Below are 22,409 nucleotides of genomic sequence, written 5' to 3' on the forward strand. Positions count from 1 at the left end.
CATAGGATAGGATACAGTAAAAGCACATTCACAAGTGGGAAAAAAAAAATTAAAAAGAACAATTCTGATGTGATCGAACCATAATCCCCTAAATAATATCTAGGTGCTCTTCCACTTGAAGACGCATGTTAGATCAATCCAAAAATATCCATATTATTAGAACACCTGGATGAAACACAAAAAGAGAACATCAAATAAAAACCATGGATGTATGTCATGTCCAACTCCAGTCTCCAACCTAAACAATTTCATTTGTCATGTCCAACTCAAATAAATTACAGCCACTATTGGTACGGCTAGCTTACTAACGAAAAAAATATGGAAAAGGAAGGTACAAAACCCTAAAATCTGAACACAAATAAATGCTTTTTTTATTAAGAAATACTTTTTCAAATCCAAAGTTGTTCTACGTTCAGGTTAAGGTATGAAGCATCAGGGCTCTAAGGTCATAATAGGTACAAGAGCTACACAGGCTGAACACAGAAATATAGAAATACAAAACCTGTATCACATAGTTCCTTCAATCAGTGTTTTTTGGAAATACATTCAGAAATATAGAACCTAAAGTAACAGAAAATAAATGCTTTTTGTTGAAGCTTAAAGCCAAAGCTGCTTCTCATAAGAAGCAAAGCAGAAAAGATCCTGGTTACAGGCCCATAATGCTAAATATAAGTAAAAATAGAACGAGTATCATATCAAACAAGTTAACACCCACTACCAAAAAAGTCATAAACAGCAAAAACCCAAACGAAATGATCAATTGAAGTTGCAGAATGGTAACAACAGATGCCTAGCTAGATTTGTATTTGTTGGTCAAACTTTTGATCAAATACTGATAATAGTCACAAACCAATTCTTCCTTTTTATTATTGGTCATCTGATTCAAATTTAACAAACTGGCAGTAGCTTAAACAATGAATGAACTGATAGAGAAAAAAAAAATCACTTCTAACATAGAGGCTAAGAAAAAGAGAAAAGAACAAATAGAATCAATCACCCATTAAAGCCATGCTATGGAAGAATCTTTTGGATGCTTAAACCCATACTGCTGGCTGCAGAATAACATGCTCCGAATGGTGTAGAACAGGGGAGAAAAGAACAAAAAAAGGGTAGATTAAAACAAAATTTTGAAAAGAAAAAAGAGAGAAGTCAGAGAACCATAACCTATGAGTTGCAAGAAGATTGAATCTGAAAGGTCCTCACTTATCAATCACTTTTCGTTTCTGCAAAGTCTTCTTCTCGAATGGATAATCACTTACCCTTTTGGCAGATTCGTCTCCTCTTCTTAATCCCCTTTCATTCTCTTCTCGATTCACTTTATTATCTCTTCTTCTTCTTTTTTTTTCTTCTTAAACCACGAGAGTGAAGTGCGTTGGTTTTGTGTTATGGATGGTTCTCAGTTCATGGTAGTATGGTTCAGTCCAACTTGGGTTCAGGTTTGGTTCTTTTAACTTAAGTGGATGAAGTCTCCAGCTACTTATTTGAACGGCTGAGATCCAACAATGGGCAGCAAGCAGCACCAGCTATTAGGCAGCATACAATCTCAAACGGTTTCCATGTAACCCATTAATTACTGTTAGAAGAGGGCTCTAGATAATTCATATACCCATATACAACCTAGGGTGAAATTTATTGAAATAGAAAAAGAAACAATAATTATAATCATCACACAGGAATAACGTATGCCTAAAGTTCAAGAATTCATGGAAATGGACTTCATCAACGGGAGCAACAGCCAACTAGCCATGCTTCATACCCATACATGCATAGATGCACAAATTTGCACACATGCAAGGATAAAATGAAAGAGGCACAAAAGGAAATGGAAATGACACTTACATGCTATCTTTATAAGCCATCTGATTCAGGAAATCCAAAGTGAACATGTGAAGGCAGACCTGAACGGTGCAAATCAGGGAGCAGGATAAAAATTATGAAGGTCGAGGAGACCTAGAAGGATTCCCAGTTTGGCTTTGAAAATATTTAATGAGTGTAAGCCAATGGAAAATAATGATATTGTAGGTCTATAACTTTCTATTAGTCAAAAAATAAACAGGTCAAAAATAGAACTCCAAGACATCTCTTTCAGAAAATAACAGAACTGAAAAATGCTGCAAAGCAATCTCATGCTTGAAGAGAAATCTGTTTTAAAATCACAAAAACCATGTGGTATTCAGTAAATATCTGATGAGCAGTGAAGGAGGGGAAAATAAATCCCTTTGTAGTGGAGTACCAGAAAATCCAGCAGAAAAGAACTGGATAGCTTTAGTAGAACAAAAACCTAGGAGGAATTTGTGGAGAGAATGGAGTCTAGAAAATGTTGCACCAAAAGAGTTGGAGATATTTAAAAAAAGGTTAGATAACGGGGATTTTTTTTTCACACAACTACAACTGGAAACAATTGAAGGAATTTGCATGGAGCATACATTACTCCAACAAAGGCAAAGACATCCATACATTACTCCAACAAAGGCAAAGACATCCAGTCTGCTGGTTATTGTCAGAAGCAAGTGAAGGGTCCAATTCACTATATTCAAATAATAAGAGTCGGCCACCCTTACCTCGTTGGAAAAACACACACACCTTTTCTTGTTGGTATGCATGTGACCAAGTCATATAAAACAAACATTCATGAACATTATCAGTGCAAGAGGGGGGAAACAGTAGAATATTGATAAAGCTTGACCAAAAGAAACAAATAAATCAAGACTGCAAGGACTCAAATCAAATTCAAAGCCGAAAACAAGCTCTAACTAAAAATTTATAGAGGTGTCAGCTTGAGTGGAAACAGTTTCGATTTGCAACCTCTAATACAGGGATTGTTGAGTTTTCATCTGAAAAAAAAGGGCAATGCAACTGCAGATGATATTCAGTAATTGGAACCCCAAACAATCAGTAGAGTAAAACAATATAAGTCATGATATGGATCCAACAGAATTTTATTTTATTTATTTATTTATTTTTTAAATTATCAAAATCATGTTCACAAATCAATATTATATATGGAATAGAATTGAAAATTTCTAATCAAGCAAGTGACATAATCCTTATCATTGAAAATTTCTAATAAGATCAGAAGACTAAATAACTCAAAATTTTATGTCAGTATTGTTCTCACTTTAAGAAAGAATTGAAAAGTTGAAAGCATTTACCAAGCCATACTGCAAAGGGAAACAAAATGTATATAGCATAAAGGTCCAATTCCTTTTTGGATCCGTCACTGATAAGGATCATGTTAATGTAATTGTTGTTGAAGGCTTCGAAGAAAATAATGCCTCTAAGCTGAAACCCTCATCATCCTTACTATCATCAGAGTGCATCAAGGCTACCACTCCATGGGCATCCTCAAGTGCCTCGATTGTCAGTAGCATAGTCCAGATATCAGTAAGACTGCAGTCCACTCTAACTCTGATATTTCTATCTCACCTTCAACTGGCTGGATAAAACCAAGGGATCCTTCAAATCCCCGACAAGCAATTGACATCTGAATCTAAAGAAGAAGCCGGTGCCAGATCCTGTCATCAGTCTGAAGTGCAAGTGCACCATCTTGGCTGAAGGATCTCTCACCAGTTCCAGGTGCAAGTCCGAATCGCAGTGTTTGAGGCAACACTCTCTGTTAGCTAGAGCTCCTGCCACCAGAGGGCTAAAGACAGGCCTAAGACAAGAAGCCCTAAAGACTGCTGCACTAACTGAAAGAGATGCCCAGATGCTAAAAGCTAAACATTGTATAATCAATAATCAAAAGCAACCAATCCCTCCCCCCATCCCCAATCCGACCCCTTTCCTTTTTCTGGGGTGAAGATTAACAAGATAGCGGGTATAAAGGATGAAGTCCGCATAAGAGTCCTAGAAAAACAAAAGCAGCAAAATTCAACCCAAAAGGCACACTCACAAACATAAAGGATGCAGAAAGAAAGCAAGGAAAATTTAAGGCTGGTAGCTGAATTTCAATTTAGATGTCAATCACTAAAAACTAGCATTAGTAATTAGTGACTACCCGATGCACAACTTTTCCTGCTGCAGCTACACATCTTTCAATAAAATATCCCAAGAAAGTTGGATCAGCAATGCAGACCTGTATACAGATGTTATTAAAGATAATTCAAGATAACATATTTCTTCATCTTTCAATAAAATACCCCAAGAATGTTGGATCAGCAATGCAGAACTGTATATAGATGTTATTAAAGATGATTTAAGATAATATATTTCTTTTGATTCCTGCACCAACAACAGGAAAAAAGATGAGTCTCACCAATGCATTATTGACTCCAAAGCAATCGTATCTCACGCCACGCATGGCCATATCTTCCAACGGTTTTGAAGACTTCAGAGCTGTTTATAGATCCATGGCCCAATGGATCACATCTGCAATTATCAAAATGTCATAAATAAACACCTCCATTCCTGTCTGGTGCCTTTGCAACCTGGCTATTCAAAAATAATCATGTATGACAGTAGAATAGAAACTAGATCAAAGAAAAAGCAGCACTCAAAACAAGAACAATCTCAAGGTATGACTACTAATAAGACATGAGGAATAAAAGGAACAAGTCATAGCAAGGAAGCAGTAAAAATCAAATTCTGTGAATCTTAACAACATATAAAGGATAAAACGAATGCCTATATTACAATATTATTTTTTGTTTAAAGAGCCTAAGTATCCATAATACAGTTCGAATGGTTTAAGTAGACCTATTTATTTTCATATCGGAAAACATATTTGCTTGAATAAAGAAATTAGCTTTTTGTCATATGGAGCTATAAGCAACAGCAGTGGGACTCCAATTTTGACCGGAAATAATGTGGTCAAGATCAGATAAAAAAATCGGAACAATATACGTTTCCCCACTCTTCCAAATCTACTTCTTCCCCAAAGTTGCAAGTACAGCTATTATTGTTTTATTTATTTTGAGTTTCTATGGGACTCATCAACCATATACACCCACTCAGTGGCATTATATTATTCGAAACTTCTAATTGCAGTTCCGACAAAAACCAAACTACTTTAGGATATCAAATCATAATTATGAAAGCAATGTCCTAAGGTGTCCAGTCATCTTGGATGCGTTGCATCCAGGGCCCCAGGCCCCTTGCAATGTCTTGGTCACCTAGACACATATCAACCATCTGTTACCAAAAAAATGAAACATCACCTGACGTGCACATTTTACTAAAGTTAAATTTTCTTTCATATAACTTTCCATGACGAATCCACTTGACTTTACATTCTTAAAGAATCTTTATCCACTCTTTGATCAGTCATGGAAGCATTTTAACCCTAATTCCCACAATTCCTATCCTTTTCTCCTAAAATGGACTGAACCATCATCATACTGACCTTAAGAAGACCATAATTGTAATTTGCACTGAATTACTACCATTCAACATGACTAAATATCTCCAAAGTAAACATAGATATTTGACAACAAAACAATTCCAAATTGTACATGAAGGGGCTTGCCAATCCACAAAGATCCTGACACATTCAACCTAATAAATAAAAATAGGGCACAGAATTTTGTATTGGAAACAAAAAGTATTGAGAAATACATTTTGTAGAAAAATATGTTAATGTAGGAAATTAACATATCCTTATAATCATCTTATTCTTCTTCCCAGCAGACAAAAGAAGCACCTTCCTATCAATGATATCAACAGCCTCAATCTTCTTTCCCTCATCATCAACTCTGTTGTTATTCAAGTAAAGCCCACCTTGCTTAAGGAGGCGGCGCACAGCTGACTTACTCTCAAGCAAACCAGTGGAAACAGAGATTTCAACCAGAGAAGCATTCAAGACTTGATCATATGCCAAAGAACAGGAAGGAATGTCCCCAGCAATCCCTTCAATGGACTTCCAATCTAAATTTGTCTCAGATCCAGGCCTCAATGCTTCAGTAGCCTTCAAGGCTTCCAGCAGTCCTTCTTCACCATGGACAAAACGTGTTACTTCTTCTGCAAGTCTCCTCTGAACCGAATTAGGTACATATCCAGATTTCTTCATCTGCTCTTCTAGTTCCTGAATCTCCTCTATATTCAGGAAAGTAAGAATCTTCAGAAACCTAGTTACATCCACATCAGGAACTGAGAAGAAGTACTGATAAAACTTATAAGGCGACAACATCGAGGGTGACAACCAGACAGCCCCATCTTCAGACTTGCCGAATTTGGTTCCATCACTTTTCAACAGAAGAGGAAATGTCAAACCATATGCTCCGTCCACCTGAAGAATCTTCCGAATCAATTCCGTCCCAGCAGTTATATTCCCCCACTGATCACTCCCTCCTATTTGAACCTTAATCCCCTCATTCTTAAACAGATATAAAAAGTCATAACCCTGTAACAACTGGTATGTGAATTCAGTATAGCTCATTCCTTGTTCAGATTCTAACCTCTTCTTCACACTCTCCTTGGCCATCATCGAACCCACCCTTGCGAACCGGCCAACATTTCGCAGAAAATCTAATAAGCCGATGTCCTTCCACCAGTCAAAATTATTCATAATTACAAAAGAATCGCATTTACCCATATCCATTGTTGGTTCTGAAGCCTTTCTACCTAAAATCCTAGTAACTGTATTCATAATCCCTATTGTGTTCTTCTCTAATGCTTCGATATCTAATTCAGGTCTTTCCAAGCTTTTACCAGATGGGTCTCCAATCCTACCAGTTGCACCACCAATCAAAGCAACAGCTTTATGGCCGCATCTCTGAAACCAAGATAGTACAATAATACCAAGCAAGTTTCCCAAGTGTAAGCTTTCGGCCGTAGGGTCAAAGCCACAATAAACCCTCAAAGGACTGACCTTCGGGTTGGAACAAACTGACCTGAGATTCTCATTGGTGATCGATTCAAGGAGACCTCTTTCTTCAAGAATGTCAACAACATTGCGTCCGTAAACAGAGGAAACATCTTCATTTCTCGTCATCTCCAAAGTTTCTTGATGGGATTGAATGCATCTGACGAATAAACACAAAGAAAAATCCTTTCTAGGGGGTTTTAGGGACGAAAATAACTGGTTGCCGCTGTAGCGCATAGATGTGAGACTATGTCTTATAGATAAAAAGGAGGAGGGCTGCTTGTTTCTGCAGAAAAAGAACGCCCTTGAAGCAGCAGTTGTGGTTACCACACCCGCCATTAGTGGAAGAATAAGCTCCTACCAAAAACTAAAACAAAATTCCACCCCAGTACAAAGGATTCTCTGTAAAAGTAAGCAGCTCAGATCCTCTCTCATGGAGTTCTTAACGTTATCAGATTTATCCACGAAACCCTTGAAGAGCTTAAACCAGAGAGACCTGCGCCAGTGAGTTGCCCAGGCCCAGGCCCAGGCCCAGGCCCAACAGTTCTTTTGTTTTTGCTGGAACGGGCGATTTTTATATGTTGCGACCCAGTATTACATAATACAACATCAGACAAAATCAAACCACGATCTTTTCACTAAAAAGTGTTGTTCTTGCCAACCAAACAACTCTACAATGATCCAACAGTTCTAAACTTATTGACTGGAAGTAGAAGACGTAGACATCGATCAACATTGAATGGATACTACTTCCATATAAGTTCTAAGAGAGCCAAATTTAGACATGGATTTAGGCATTAATATCATGTCATATAGGTACTGTGTACAGCAGTATTCTTTTAGCCTAATTGGATTTTTGGGTTAATTACTATTATATCCCTGTATTATTTCTTAATTGCTACTTTATCACTTCCACTTTTTGAAATTACTGATTCAACCTTAGACTTTACCTGTAATTACTGATGTCCTCCTTGCAGTTAAGTTCCGTTAGTTAAGTAATGATGTGGCATCCTTGATTTATCTAAAAATTCAAAAATAACTCTAAGATTTTACTTATTTACACTTTATATTAAATTTATATTACTACTATTAGTAATTAAGAAAATAATTATCATAATTAAGCAATCTTATTTTCTAAAAATATAAAGAAATAAAAAAAAATGGTAATTCCTTTATATGTTATGGACGAATTATATAGACCTACCTAGATCTGACTAAAGAAGAACGGGACTGATCAAACCTTAGTTGGACCATGAATAAACATATGAAACGAATGCATTAAGCAACATACAATTTGAATCATATCTAACTTCCTTAAAGATAAGGATAAGGATTTTGATCAAATCGGACATTCGAATTGCTTTTAGATTCTAGATTGGACTCCACAACTATAATCCAAGTAATACTCTCTTGGGAGATAAAATTCCTCTCTCCAAGAAGTTAGCTACAATTATAGAGTTCTATTCGAACTTCATTATTGTACAATTAAGGTAACATCGCTTCAAGATTTATAAATACTCACAACTTTACCAAAAAAAATAAAAAATTAATAAATACTCACACCTTCCTCATTAACAGGTAGGCACTATTAAGTTACTCTCTAGCATTGAGAATTATATAAGTTATTTTCTTCTCCTAAAGTTGTGCACTTCCACTAATTTGATCATTAGAGATGTTCATAGACTAACCCAATCGAGCACGTTTTTTGCAGGTTGTTCGCTTGTGTTGCCGAAGTAATTTTTGCAACAACACTTATATTTTACCTTTTATTTATTTACTTTTTTTTTTAGGGTAATTTTCATCTTGGACCCCCGAGGTTTGGTCTAGGTCACTTTTAGTCCAGTTTCAATTTTCTTTTGCATATGGCTCCCCTGTGGTTTTACGAAATGAAAAATAGATAGTTTAATAAATTTTGTGACAAAAATACCCTTGTGTCCTTTATATATATATATATTTATTTCAATTTATTAAAATAAATACTATTGAAATAAATAAATAAATGAAAAGCTTTATCAAACTAATTCCCTCTCAAAACTATGGAATTTGAAAACAAAAACAAACAGTTGCTCTGCAACTTGACAACTGAAACATACTTAGAAGTTAGAATAGAGAATTTGTTATAAGATTGAAGCAAAAACCCTCATGGTTCCCTGGCTGAGTTGACGGAATCTCTAATTGTGATTCTTCATCTGGCAACGGAGCATAAGAACAGGGTATTTTGTGTTCGAGATTAGGATCTCTACGAGGGAGAGACGTCTTCCATGGCCGGTAACGATGACGTCGTTGGTGGTGGGGTTGCAGGTGCAGCGAGGGAGGAGAAAGGGTATGGTGATTACGGCCGAGCAGGATTTTATATAGTTTTGAGAGACTTGAAAGGAGAGATTTTATAAAGTTCTTCAAATATGAAGGAAGAAGGGTATGGATTCACAGATTAAAAGTTCTTCAATTAAGAGCTGGGAAAACTTGAAGTGTTTTCAGAGATGGGAAGAGTCCACAGGCATTGTATTTGTGTCGGAATCTGATTCGCAGTGATTGGCATGATGGGTCTTTTTCAGGTGCTGATTTGGAATGTCTTGGAACAAGATTGGCTGGATTTCCATATTAACGGTGTTCTGCACTTCATAACTTTGCTTATAAGATCATCTGCAATAACGTTGCTGCCCTTGGCAGTGGCAGTGGGAGTGGCTGGGCTGATGTTGACGACCACAATAAGAACTCAATCGGCGATGCTTATCATCTGCATCCCTCGGTGGAGGTGGAGGTGCAGGTGGTGGGATCGCAATTTCATCCATCTGGTGCAAGTTGAACCCCCGCTTCATTGTATCCGCGTATCGAATTCGAGCCTCTCCCCCCACTTCCCCTTTTGCTTTCGCCTCCACATCCATCTCCACCGAGGGATCAAAACTTGTATTGAAGAGCCATATGATAGGTTTAAAGAAGACCATTTGTCTTCTTCCTTCCGTTGTGAAGTTGCAGAGCCAATGTTCTTTATTTCTTAGCTGCCAGGAATTAGTTTGGTAAAGTTTTTTGTTTATTTATTTAATATTTATTTGTTTTGATAGTATCTATTTTAATAAATTGAAACTAAAATAAAAAAAAGAAGTCCAAAGGACACAGGGGTATTGTGGTCACAAAATTTATTAAACTAACTATTTTTGTTAAGTGTGTCCTTATTTAATCATTTATTAAAACCACAGGGGAGGCATATGCAAAAGAAAATTGAAACTGGACTAAAAGTGACCTGGACCAAACCTCAGGGGGTCCAGATGAAAATCACCCTTTTTTTTATACATTATCAAATCTTGAAAATTCTCCTACTTCCAATCAAATTTTATTTGTTTATTTTCTAATTTGAAATTATCAATTTTAGGAAGTTCCTAGTTCCTACTATATTATTGATAGAATTTTTTATGGTGAATCCAAAATGATAAGAATACAAGTGTAAAATTGATATTATATATAGTTTTTTTTCTTCTTTCTAAATGAGGATAATATTATTATTTTTTTATTTTTTTATTCTAAATGGGCAAAATAGATATTAAACATTCAACCATAACAGTCTCTTAACATCATTAGAAGGCAATAATAATTTCATAAAGAATAGGGTTCTTTTAGTAATTAAGTAATAATATAAAAGGACAATAGTAATTACTCTTAATTTTTATTATTATTTATAAATCATATCTTCGCCTTTTGTTTAAAAAAAATTAAAAAAAAAGGAGATTTCGATCCGAAATCTGACAAGAAAAATACCACTTTTGAATGAAATAAAAACTAAGGAATAAGGATACATGTACCCGAAAAAAAAAATACGGGTATCATAGATTTCATAAATTTTTTATATAAAAATAAATTTCATAAAGTTAACCAAAAAAAAAAAAAACCAACAATATAATACAAGAAAAAAAAGCTTTTGGTAAATGACTAAATGGTAGGAAAGTTTTAAGGATAGAAAAAAAGGAAATGAAAATTGGAGAGAGAGGGTTAAAATTTAGGAGAAGATTTTTTTTTCATGTTTTTCCTTTTAAGGAGTATATCTTGTTATTAGTAACTTAAACGTTAAAAATATCCAATAAAAAATAGGTAAATAATTAATAGATAATAAAAGACTAACTATATTTCAAAGAAAAAAAGAAAAGACAGGAAAAGATTTGTCATGAAATAGGATATAACATGTATATTTTATTTCATATCATGCATAATTCATACACTCATGAATGATCCATTTTTATGGGTTTGTAGGCCCACTTTAATTCAATCGTTGGAACCTTCGAGTTAAGAAAATTATTTTGATCACTTCCTCTCTTTAATTTAGTCTAATTCCATCACATACAGATCCCATGAGTGAAACTGTACTCAGGCTCATTTTGGATTTGGAACTCATTTCTATTTTATGTCACTATCATTCAATGACCTTTGGTTTCTCGACAAATCAAATATGTCAATGTCCTCATATTCAAGACTGTTGTAATTTTCATAGTTTTATTTGAAAATTCAAACAATTTATTTTCCTAAATGTTGAGTATTTTCCTAAAAGACACCTAAATGGCCAATAGGTGTCTTTGCTAACAAACATGCCTTAAGGGAAGAGATATAACATTTGGAGACATTCGTTGGTGTCTCTTGCTCTTCTATATAAAGGTGGGAGGAGTTTGTTATTTTGCACGAACGTTTTGAAAATCATTGGTTTACTTTAAATTGTGTCATAAAAAACGAATTGGTGAATGTAGCTTTACGGATCCCTTAGTCCATTAATTACGGAGTGCACCGTCTGAGATGGAGGGGTTGACTGATCTTGGAGGTGAAAACGCATTCTTGACCCGTGTGCACAATTCGGGGGCGTTTAAATACCTTAAAGAAAGTGTCGTTACCGGCACGTTACAACTCCGTCAATTTTCGTTTATCAAGATGGATGTACATAACAAAGCTTTCGAAAAGGGTTTTGTTCATGCCATTTGAATCAAGATAAGTTTTTCTAATTCTGCTTTATTTGTCTTATATGATTGCCCTGTGGTAATATATTTCCAACAAGTTTAAAGTATTTAAATGGATCGTATAAGACTTTTAAGAGTAGCAGGATTAGAAGTTTTCCTGTTTAGTTTCAGTGGCTTCAAGTTGACGATTATTTCCTTTGGTTTCATAATCTAGTTGTTAAAACGATTGCATAAGACTTCGGACTAATTATGCTTAATACAGAATATTGTCATTTAATTTTGCAAGGCAGAATATAAGAAGGGATTACAATCGATTTCTTTTATAATTTGTTTCTTGCATGAATCGATAACAGTAGTGTTATGGATATTTTATAATAGACCTGTCTGAGTCGACCAAGGAAGAACTGGACCGATCAAACCTTGGCCGGACCATGAATAAAATGAAGGCACTAAACAAGGTATACAATTTGAATCATATCCAACCTCCTTAAAGATAGGGATAAGGATTGCGATCAAGTCGGGTTAGTCTTAGAATCCAAATCGGACTCTACAACTACAATCCAAGTAATACTGTCTTGGCGGATAAGATTCCTCTCCTCAGGAAGCTAGCAACAATGACAGAGTTCTATTCGAACTCCATTACTGCATAGTTAAGGTAACCTCTCCTAAGATCTATAAATACTCACATACTCATCATTATCAGGTATGCACTCTTGAGTTATTGAATACTTTGAGAGATTGAGCTGGCTTTCTTTGTTCGTTTGAACTAACTTGTTACGTAGGGGGCCCAACCCCCCCCCCCCCCGCCCAGCCCCTATTTGCCTTCGGTTCGAGCGTTCGATCAGGAGGGACCAAATTCTGCATCAACAAGTAGTATTTGGATAAGCACTCCAAGAGCAAACTTGTTTTATCTTTATGCTGGCATGTTTTTAGAGAGCAATCGATAACAATCTGCCTGTAGAGTTCATTATTATAATTTCTGGCAGAAGTGCTTCTATTTAAACTGAATTTTTTTTTTTTTTTTTTCTGTCAGTGGCTCTTTCATGAAAGTTTTGCATATTTTCCCTATAATAATCTTACGGATATTTCTGCAAGTGGATGGATGACTCACTGTGAATTTTCATTTATATATATTTATTATCTTATGAGGCATTGGTTATGGTTCCGTGCCTAGATATTTTGAGGGTTGTGTGCCTGTGTGTTCCTTGATATGATTTAGATAATAACCATTTAACAGATATTTTGTTTGAGTTCTTAGTTGTGGTCAAAGATACTGGATTGGTATGATTCCAGTTTTATCCTCCTGGTTAGTACGTTCCGTGTTTTCTTTTGTCTAATATCAGTTTACATCAATCTTAGAGCCTTTGTCTGACTGGGCATCTCTGTGAGTTGTTTCAATTGTTGTTGTCTTCTCTAGTCTTTCTCACTATGACACAACTTAAATATGATATTGTTGTTGTTTTTGCTGAGGAGTTTTAGAGAATTTGCACTGTTCAGATTCTATGTATTACCATGTTTGTGACGGACTCCAAACGGTTCATAAGGTTACCTGGAGAGATAGAAAATCCAGTAGATATCGTGGCTGAACATCAGTTCACAACGATTCGTTGCAACCTTCCATTATTTGCATTTTTCTCAGATAGTAAATGGTATTCTTTGGGGTGTTTATAAGTTCACCTTGACTTGTACGTATTAAGATGGGGGCGTCCAGAACTGGCCAGAAAGGCCGTTAATATGATAGAGCAGAAGCTTTGAGTGGGACCAATGGCCAGAAATAATGACAACCCAGAAGAAAAAAGAAGACCTTTGTGCGACATGGCACTGTTTGGATGCTTTTCCATACATTAGTGAAGAATCTATAAGGATTAAGGAGGAAACTTGGGCTATAACGAGTGTAGCAGCATGGATGATAAAAAAAGAAATCAGTTTTCTAGTTTCAAATTATGTTGGTTTACAATCATCCATTATATTGATTTATTTGGAAATTGTAAAATTTGATGTTTTCTGAAAGAACCATTGGGCTAAGTGAACCATAACATGTTGGTTCTACCAGACTTGTATACCAGGTGCCTTGAACCCATTTGCTTAATTAGGTTCATCTTGTTGGGGTTTACTTTCTTATTGATTCAATTAAAGGATCAGCTTCTTGATGAACTACCTATTAAGACTGATGAAGCGTATCTGATTTGTTAGTAACCATGGTTGGAGGGAAGATACATGGTGAGGGACGTGTACCTCCAGCAATATTCATATTGAATAACATTTTCTTGCATGTCTTTCCTTAACTATCTAATGAATTTAAGTGAATTTGGATTCTACCAACAGCTTGTAGTTATTCAAGCTTGTGACATAAAGGGTGGAAATTTTTTAAACAATATTTATGGATCTACTTCCATCGTCCTAGATCTACCGTTGATCATAACACACAGTTTAGATCTGATCTCGCTCGAAGCGATGCAAGCGTGCAAAGTGCAAAGTGCGCCACAAACGCCCACAGCCCACGCCGCGCGTGCGCGCTCGGACGGTATACCGTCCTCACTCATGTTATTTTTAATCAATGAACATGGACTACAAAATCAAACCCCCAGAAGTGCACTATGTGTGCATGATTGAGCTACTAGGCCGAGAAGATTTCTCATGATGAAGCCTTTGCATTGATTAAAGTTGTTCCCTTCAAACTTACCGTGAACATGTGGGCTACCTTGCTGAATGCTGACAGCTTGTAGGTTTCACAGGATTTTAGAATTTGAGAAATTTGCAGCCAATATGCATGGGATGGAAACCAAGGAAGAATGTGAGGGAAGCTACTGCAGTCCTACATACCTTGAAAAGAATTCTCTTGAGAATGCTTCCTACATATACTCACAGATTATGAAGGAAAAGCCTCACTTTTCCTTTCAGGTGATGGATTTCATATCCAAACCAAAGAAATTTACCATAAAGTAAATGGCATAATATTGGAGATTTCAAAACGTGGCGATAACCCAGTTTAGAAATCTTTGCTTCCTGATGTGGATGAATGGGTAATTGTTTTATAGATTCATCAATACATCAAGAAGATGATTTTTACTCCTTTATAATCATCAAACCAGACAGGACTCTCTCGAGAGTAAAATGAAAAATCCTAATAAGAAAAGAAGCAGTGATGATGGATATGAGTCTGGTCTTATTGAAGGATTTACCTGGTCTGATCTGAAAACTTGTTAAGAGGAAAGAAATTAGATTATGGAGCCTTCAATAAGTTTTCAGATCAGGTTTAACCATTGAGGTTGGTTATCAAAGGACTCCTAGAAAGAGTTTGAAAGGTCTTTATTCAAAGTTTTGGGCAACCTCCCATGATTTATGATTTATGGGGCTCTCTAATTAAAGAGGGAGAGGGAGGACTGATATGTTTGCTCTAGATTCAAAGTGGGTTTGTATGATTTCCTAGAAAGGCTTTATTTCAATATCCTCAATGATGATAATCCTTGAATAAATGGATTATTAATTTCATGTTTGCCCCTAGTAATCATCTAGAGAGACCACTTTTAAGAGAAGGAAAATGTAGGTTTTCATGGGACTCTTAATAGGCCACTTTTGATTTCTATAAATTAAAACAGTGAGTGAGCAGTAGCAGCCAAATATTGAATGTACCTATAAGGTTTTGACCAATTTGTGGCCTATACATTGTGTGAAAGGTTGTATACTTTTGTGATGGCTCAAAAACAATGAGAATAATGACCTACAGAAAACATATGAAGACTTGGAACAAATGTGTCAAACATTTATGTCTTGCAACCTTTCAAGTGAACCTAATTTGTTCGGGTTATGTTAAATCCAAAGTTGGCTAGGCCTAGGTGGCCATTGATGTCAGAGTATTACTTATGTAGTTCTATATGTATGATCATGTGATTATGATTTACCCTCAAATGACATAACAATGGTATATGACCATTGAATTTTATATGTGATAAACCTAAATTGTGGGGGTTTATGTTTATTATGAAGATGCATGTATATTTTACATCTTACGTCTCTTCTCAAGAGACAAGTTCAGTATAGTGATTGACTTTACTTGAAAAAGGAAAAATGACATGATTCATATGCATTTGGGAACCATCTTGAATTGAAGATGAAAAATGGCATATGCTTCAGATGCATTTGGGATTCATCTTGAATTGAAAATGATATGTATAGACTTGTGGTGGAGAATGATTTTTGAATTAAAAAATATATCACCAACTAGATATGCCTTTGTAAGAAGGTTGAAAATCCCAAGAGCTAGCATGTAAAAAACATGTGTTAATAAGTGATTATATAAGTTCATACTAAGTGTATGGCTTTATAAGTTTAACAAATCCAAAACCACAAGGCTAAAGGAAAAAATGAAAGATACATGATGATGATCATTGAAATAAGCATTTACATTGAAGGTAAATGACGTGATCAATAGAGAAAGTAAGACATCGAGTCTTAGAAGTATGTATCTACAAGTGAAAGGGACAAATGTCTAGTGAGGCTGATAAGATAGCGCTATCACTGTGTAGTCAGTGAAATAGTTTGACTAGAAGTTGTGTCAAGCCTCAAATCACTAATGTGATGTCACTTGGAGGAATAAACTATAAAAGCCTATCTAAGGTCATGTGATGGACACCCAACCTATGTGAAGAGGTTTCAATCCTGAATTAGGTTCAAAGGGTAAACAACGAAGTCACGAGATGACCTAAGGAGTACTACTACGTTTATTCCAATATTAAGGTAAAGTAGTACCACCACAAGGAAAGAGGTTGAGCAAGAGGTTCTTAATTAGCCGAAACCTACGAAATGTGGGGGTGTGTTAATTGTGGTGCACATTGGCTAACCTAAGTGGATGTAGGAAATAAGGTCGCTTTCCAATGAGAATTATATAGGCGAATTCTCTAGACATCCATGAGACTGAGATCTAGGACATGACTTGTTCTCTTTTATTAGAGGAAAAATGTCCAAAAAAATAAAATTTATAAAAGGGCTTATCGCGTAAAGTCGACCGATAGGATATGGTTGATGAGCTTGCCAGCTACACACTGAGGAAAGGTTCAAGAAGTTTGACTTCACCCGTACTCTGTAGCGAGGTTCATTAGACCTAGTGTAGGTTCAAGTCCAAAAGACACCTATAACGACGTGTCCTATTGTGTTTAATATGTTCACCAGTTCAGTGTTTTGTTTTCCCGAAATTTTTGAATTTTGTGGGGGATTGTTGTAATTTTCATAGTTTTATTTGAAAATTCAAACAATCTATTTTCCTAAATGTTGGGTATTTCCTAAAAGACACCTAAATGGCCAATAGGTGACTTTGCTAACAAACATGCCTTAAGGGAAGATATATAACATTTGGAGACATTCATTGGTGTCTCTTGCTCTTCTATATAAAGGTGGGAGGAGTTTGTTATTTTGCACGAACGTTTTGAAAATCATTGGTTTACTTTAAATTGTGTCATAAAAAACGAATTGGTGAATGTAGCTTTACGGATCCCTTAGTCCATTAATTACGGAGTGCACCGTCTGAGATGGAGGGGTTGACTAATCTTGGAGGTGAAAACGCATTCTTGACCCGTGTGCACAAATTCGGGGCGTTTAAATACCTTAAAGAAAGTGTCATTACCGGCACGTTTCAACTCCGTCAATTTTCGTTTATCAAGATGGATGTACATAACAAAGCTTTCGAAAAGGGTTTTGTTCATGCCATTTGAATCAAGATAAGTTTTTCTAATTCTGCTTTATTTGTCTTATATGATTGCCCTGTGGTAATATATTTCCAACAAAGACCACCACTACCAGCGTTAAGCCTTTTATAGTCACTACCAATATCCTACTTTTAAAACTAACTTCTTTATTTAGGATATTCGGTGTTCCCTTCACCAGTTTAGAGTCATTAACTTACAGTTTGTTGGGTAGAGCTGATTTATTACTTTATTGGATAGACATTGAAGACACGATTATTTCATGGGGTGTTAGAGGCATTGCTTCAATTATAATCTTGAGTTACGTAACTTTGGGAACCTTTCAAACTTATGTGGTTGGGTAAAACATTCTTTAGTTTTCTTGCCTGTGAGGTATGTTGTGGATTCGGTGCATCGTTATGGTATACACCACATCGGGTGGGGTGTGACATCATTCAGCCCCTTTTTCGGGTGGGGTGTGACATCCCATTATTAAAACTGCGGACAATTTAAGGTCTATGTCCAACTCTTCTCTTAGTTCATCTTATACAGTTATTAGAGGGAAATAATCAAAACATTAAACAAAAATCAAAACCCCAATCAATGAGATATCCATAAAGTATCTACAAATTTCATAACAATGAAAAGCATCTCTAGATAAACAATTATCCATCTTCCTTCTCCAAGAAGGCTTAGATGTTACTAAATACCTCAATGCATAGTTGAATTCTTTTTTTTTGGTAATGGAGAGAACCTGGCAATTCAAAAAGAAATTCAACAGATAGGCTGTGAGCATTCTGGTGCCTCAGTTGTTCTACTTATACTATTCTCTCTCTCTCTCTTGCAATGAATGATCATATACCCTGCCACGAATTGCCTCTTGAAGCACTGTGTGAATTGTCTTCATTTGAATCATGCCCATCTTCCTTGTACTAATGAGATCACAGAATGTCAGATATTTTGCACCACATAATTTATCCATGCTCCAAGCATTGCATTGAGAAAAAATAATAATAAAAAGAATCTATAAATGATACTCACGGTAGAGTCTGATCCAGATTGTGCCTGGGTACTGGGGGTTCGAATTTGAATAGACGTCTTGTCCACCATAGTAAAGGGATGAGCTGAGCATTGGGCCCAACTGACTCATCTTGATAAATCTCCCTGGTAGATTCATAATCCTCACCACCCTGCATGGCAAAAGCGGTACCAACAAATAATTTAGATGGAGAGCGAGTGACATGAGAGTTGAAGAAAGAGAAAGAGCTGTTTACTGGTATCTCCTTGAGATATGCGTTGGTACCCAATCCAGAATTCAGGAATGCTTCCTGTTATCTTGTCCCATTTGTGGTTTTCCAATGAGAACTGTTCTTTGAGTTTCTCCCATTCCATGCATGATAGCCAATGACCTAAGAGTATCTGGTAGCCTTTCACCTTGAAAAGATTGGATTTTGGGGCAGAGTAGAATTCTCAAATGTTGTAGGGATTTGAGGTTCTCGAACTCCGGAAGGGTGTCTAGCTCTGGGCAGTCGATGATGGTGAGCTCACAAAGAAAAGACATGTCATCTGTCTTTATGTGAAATATTTAATTAATATTCTAACATTCTTCCACTTGGGCTATATTGATTGTGACACAGTCGAGCAAAATAAAACATCTCTTTTGTTTTAAGAAAACAACTGAAAAAACATATTTAAAATATTTTGACCTTTATGTGCACAATTTTATATTGGTCTGAGAATAATCCTAAAACTCAATCCCTTCACATAGAGTCTTAGGTACCAAATCATGACAATAACTGCATCTTTTAAGCGACACTGGACTATCCATGGTCACAAATATTTTTAACTCTACTGAAAATGGATATAATATGGTAGTGTGGCAACTAATGACACTTTATAGAAATCCTCATGTGTCATTCTATCGTCAGTCCAAATCTCTCACTTTATGTGACTTAATACCACGATAGAATATACTTTATGGTTCTTACGAACCTGTGATTCAATGCCACGAAAGTATGTACATTATGGTTCCCACGAACCTGTGACTGAATGCCACGAAAGTATGTACAGTATGGTTCCCACAAACCTGTGACTCAATGCCACGAAAATATGTACATCATGGTTCCCACGAACCTGTGACACAATGCCACGAAAGTATGTACAGTATGGTTCCCATGAAAAAGTATGTACAATATGGTTCCCACGAACCCGTGACTCAATGCCACGAAATATGTACATCATGGATCCCACGAACCTGTGACTCAATGCCATGAAAGTATGTACAGTATGATTCCCATGAAAAAGTATGTACAATATGGTTCCCACAAACCCGTGACTCAATGCCACGAAAATATGTACATCATGGTTCCCACGAATCTGTGACTCACGAAAGTATGTATAATATGGTTCCCACGAAAAAGTATATACAGTATGGTTCCCACGAAAAAGTATATACAATATGGTTCCCACGAAAAAGTATGTATTAGCTAGCCTTAAGGTATGTCATATAACACATAAAGTTAAAATCGAGTTATAAATACATAAATGCCCTAGCTTTGCTTAAGGTTAACACATACCTTAAGACTTTTATAATATGCAACATGATAATAATGTGAACATCTATGCACATCCGCATACTACCGTTTTTCTTCTTCATGAACAACACCGGGGCTCCCCAAAACGAAACACTGGGTTGGATAAACCCTTTGCTTGTCAAATCATTCAACTGGGTCTGAAGTTCTTTCAACTCAGTCGGAGCCATCCGATACGGAGCTTTCGAAACAAGGGCTGCTCCAGGAATTAGAGCAATTGAAAACTCTAACTCCCTCTCTGGAGGCAAACCAGACAAATCATCAGGGAAAACATCAGGAAAGTCCTTGACAACTTCAATATCAGACAACTGATTCACACCTTCCGAGACATCCACAGAAGAGGAAAGAAGTTCAACATCTTTGGTCCACTGCCTGACTTTAACAGTCGCAACCACTTCTTCTTGCTCAACTTCCCTTGACTACCTTGATACTCAAACGGGCTATCATCCTTAGGATGAAACAGTACCTTCCTTTCAGAACAAAGGATAACTGCGTCATACTTAGACAACCAATCCATTCCAAGTATCACATCAAAATCAGACATATCCAACTTGATCAAACGGGCTTCTAGGGTTCTGCCAGCAATATCAATAGAACAAGATTCAACCACTTCATCTAATCTAACAATAGATCTGGTAGGAGTCCTAATAACTAGTCCTCTTTCCAACTTCGCAAGTGTAATAGGAATACGACTCACAAATGAAGATGCTATGAATGAATGAGATGCACCAGTATCAAATAATACAAAAGCATAGGTAGATGATACTGGGATAATACCTGTCACAACATCGTGATCTGTCTCAGATTCTGAACCAACAACACTGAATACTTTCCCAGAGGGAACATTCGAAGCAGACTTCAGAGCTGACATCTGAGGATTCGGCTTCTGAGTGCAGTTACGGGAATAATGACCCGGCTTCCCACAATTAAAGCAAGTCAAATCCCTACTACCAACAGGAGCTGCTAAAGAAGGATATGTAGGTCTCTAGTTATTAACCACTAGACAAGGGTTAGCATAGATCGGTCTAGTACCCTGACTACCTGCAACAGGACGCACCGGTGCACTTCTAGAACCATAACTCAAGGCAGAGCTAAAGCTGGGACTAGCTCTTCCAGACTGAAATGAAGGGGCAGAATAAGGAGTAGGCCTAGAGAATCTCCTGTTACGGTCCACCAAATGATTCCTGTTCGCAACAGAACGCTGGAGCTGATAATTCTCTCTTTCATTATCTTCCACCTTCTTTGCATTTTGAACCATCTCAGCATAGTCCACAATCCGATGAATCGCCAGATAAGTCTTCAGAGACGGCCTCAAACCTTTGAAGAATTTCTTTGCCTTCTCTCGATCACCTTTAAATGTTGTAGAGGCAAAGAAGAACAACTCTTCAAACTTCTTCTGGTTCTCTAGAATAGTACTAGGTCCATGTGTGAGTGTCATGAACTCAGCTTCCTTAGCATCTCTCACATATTCAGGAAAGTAATTCTTGCAAAAGGCTTCCTTGAAATTTCCCAAGTAAGAACCGGGTGCGAAGCTTCCAAAATAGGTCTGGTAGCATTCCACCACGCATCAGCTTCATGCTACAGTCTCTGTTCTGCACACAGAATCTTCTGAGCTTCATTACAACGAAGGATGCGAAAAGCTTTTTCCATCTCTCGGATCCACTTGTTAGGGAACAATGTATCTACCAAAATACCAGTGAAAGTGGGGATCTAGAGCTTCAAGAAATGCTCCATCAATCTCGAATGAGGACCAGGGGCAAAACCGTCCACAAAAGTACCAGCTCCATTAGAATTAAGAGCTACATGGGCATTCTGCTGAGTAGTCGCGAAACCTTGCATCATGGCAGTGAACTGATTCTGCTGTTGATGCAACATGTTTCCCAGAATGTTCATCACATCCTGAATAGAGACTACTTGCAGCGCCTCTGGAGGAGGATTTCCACCAGGAAGAGGATTTTCAACTCTCGGGATCCCAGTTCCAGTGCTTGTAATAGGTATCTCAACACGGTTCTGATCTTCACCACCATCTTCACCTCCTTGACCATTAAGTATAGCGTGATTCCTTAAATGAACCATTCTGCGAAAAGAACTCCAGAAATTAGCAACACTGTATGATCAAGTCCGGAAAAAGATTCTTCAAACCAAACAAACACCAAAACAAGGCCAACACTCATAAACAAAGGCAACATTAAGCACAAAGTCCAAAAAGAATCAAAATAGGGCAAGAATCAAATTTTCTGTGCAACAGCAACTGGGCCGGTCGGTCAAGCCGGTCGCTTAAGTCAATCGACCGCCCCAAAATTCGCGGGAAAAAAAACACTTCATATTCGATTTTGGGTCCCATTTCACTTCTACACTTCTCAAATCAGTGTTTGGGCTCTGGGGATTTCGTGCTTAGGCTAAGGAA

General features: G+C 36.8%; 1 protein-coding gene across 2 annotated transcripts; it reads right to left on the bottom strand.

Annotated features, from left to right (window-relative positions):
• Positions 1 to 3,049: 3,049 nt before the first annotated feature.
• Positions 3,050 to 7,234, bottom strand: EMB2768 (Tyrosyl-tRNA synthetase, class Ib, bacterial/mitochondrial). 2 transcript variants are annotated; one of them, XR_016173653.1, is made up of 3 exons: positions 5,554 to 7,234; positions 4,256 to 4,368; positions 3,052 to 4,075 (listed from the first exon to the last, which is right to left on the bottom strand). XR_016173653.1 is itself a non-coding variant. In XM_089157112.1 (2 exons), the coding sequence occupies exon 1, from the start codon at positions 7,136 to 7,138 to the stop codon at positions 5,585 to 5,587; it is 1,554 nt and encodes a 517-aa protein (XP_089013238.1). In that variant the 5' UTR covers positions 7,139 to 7,234; the 3' UTR covers positions 3,050 to 4,368; positions 5,554 to 5,584. The 2 variants fall into 2 exon arrangements, 1 of the variants encoding a protein (XP_089013238.1); XM_089157112.1 differs by having other exon boundaries at positions 3,050 to 4,368.
• Between the last annotated feature and the right edge of the window lie 15,175 nt (positions 7,235 to 22,409).

The sequence above is a fragment of the Hakea prostrata genome, chromosome 5, assembly GCF_041222555.1.
Source record: "Hakea prostrata isolate BN-2017 chromosome 5, UWA_Hpros_2, whole genome shotgun sequence".
Lineage (NCBI taxonomy): Eukaryota > Viridiplantae > Streptophyta > Magnoliopsida > Proteales > Proteaceae > Hakea > Hakea prostrata.

What these genes read in the sequence shown, in the direction of transcription:
- EMB2768 (XM_089157112.1), bottom strand. Translation starts at nt 7,138, where the DNA reads ATGGCGGGTGTGGTAACCACAACTGCTGCTTCAAGGGCGTTCTTTTTC.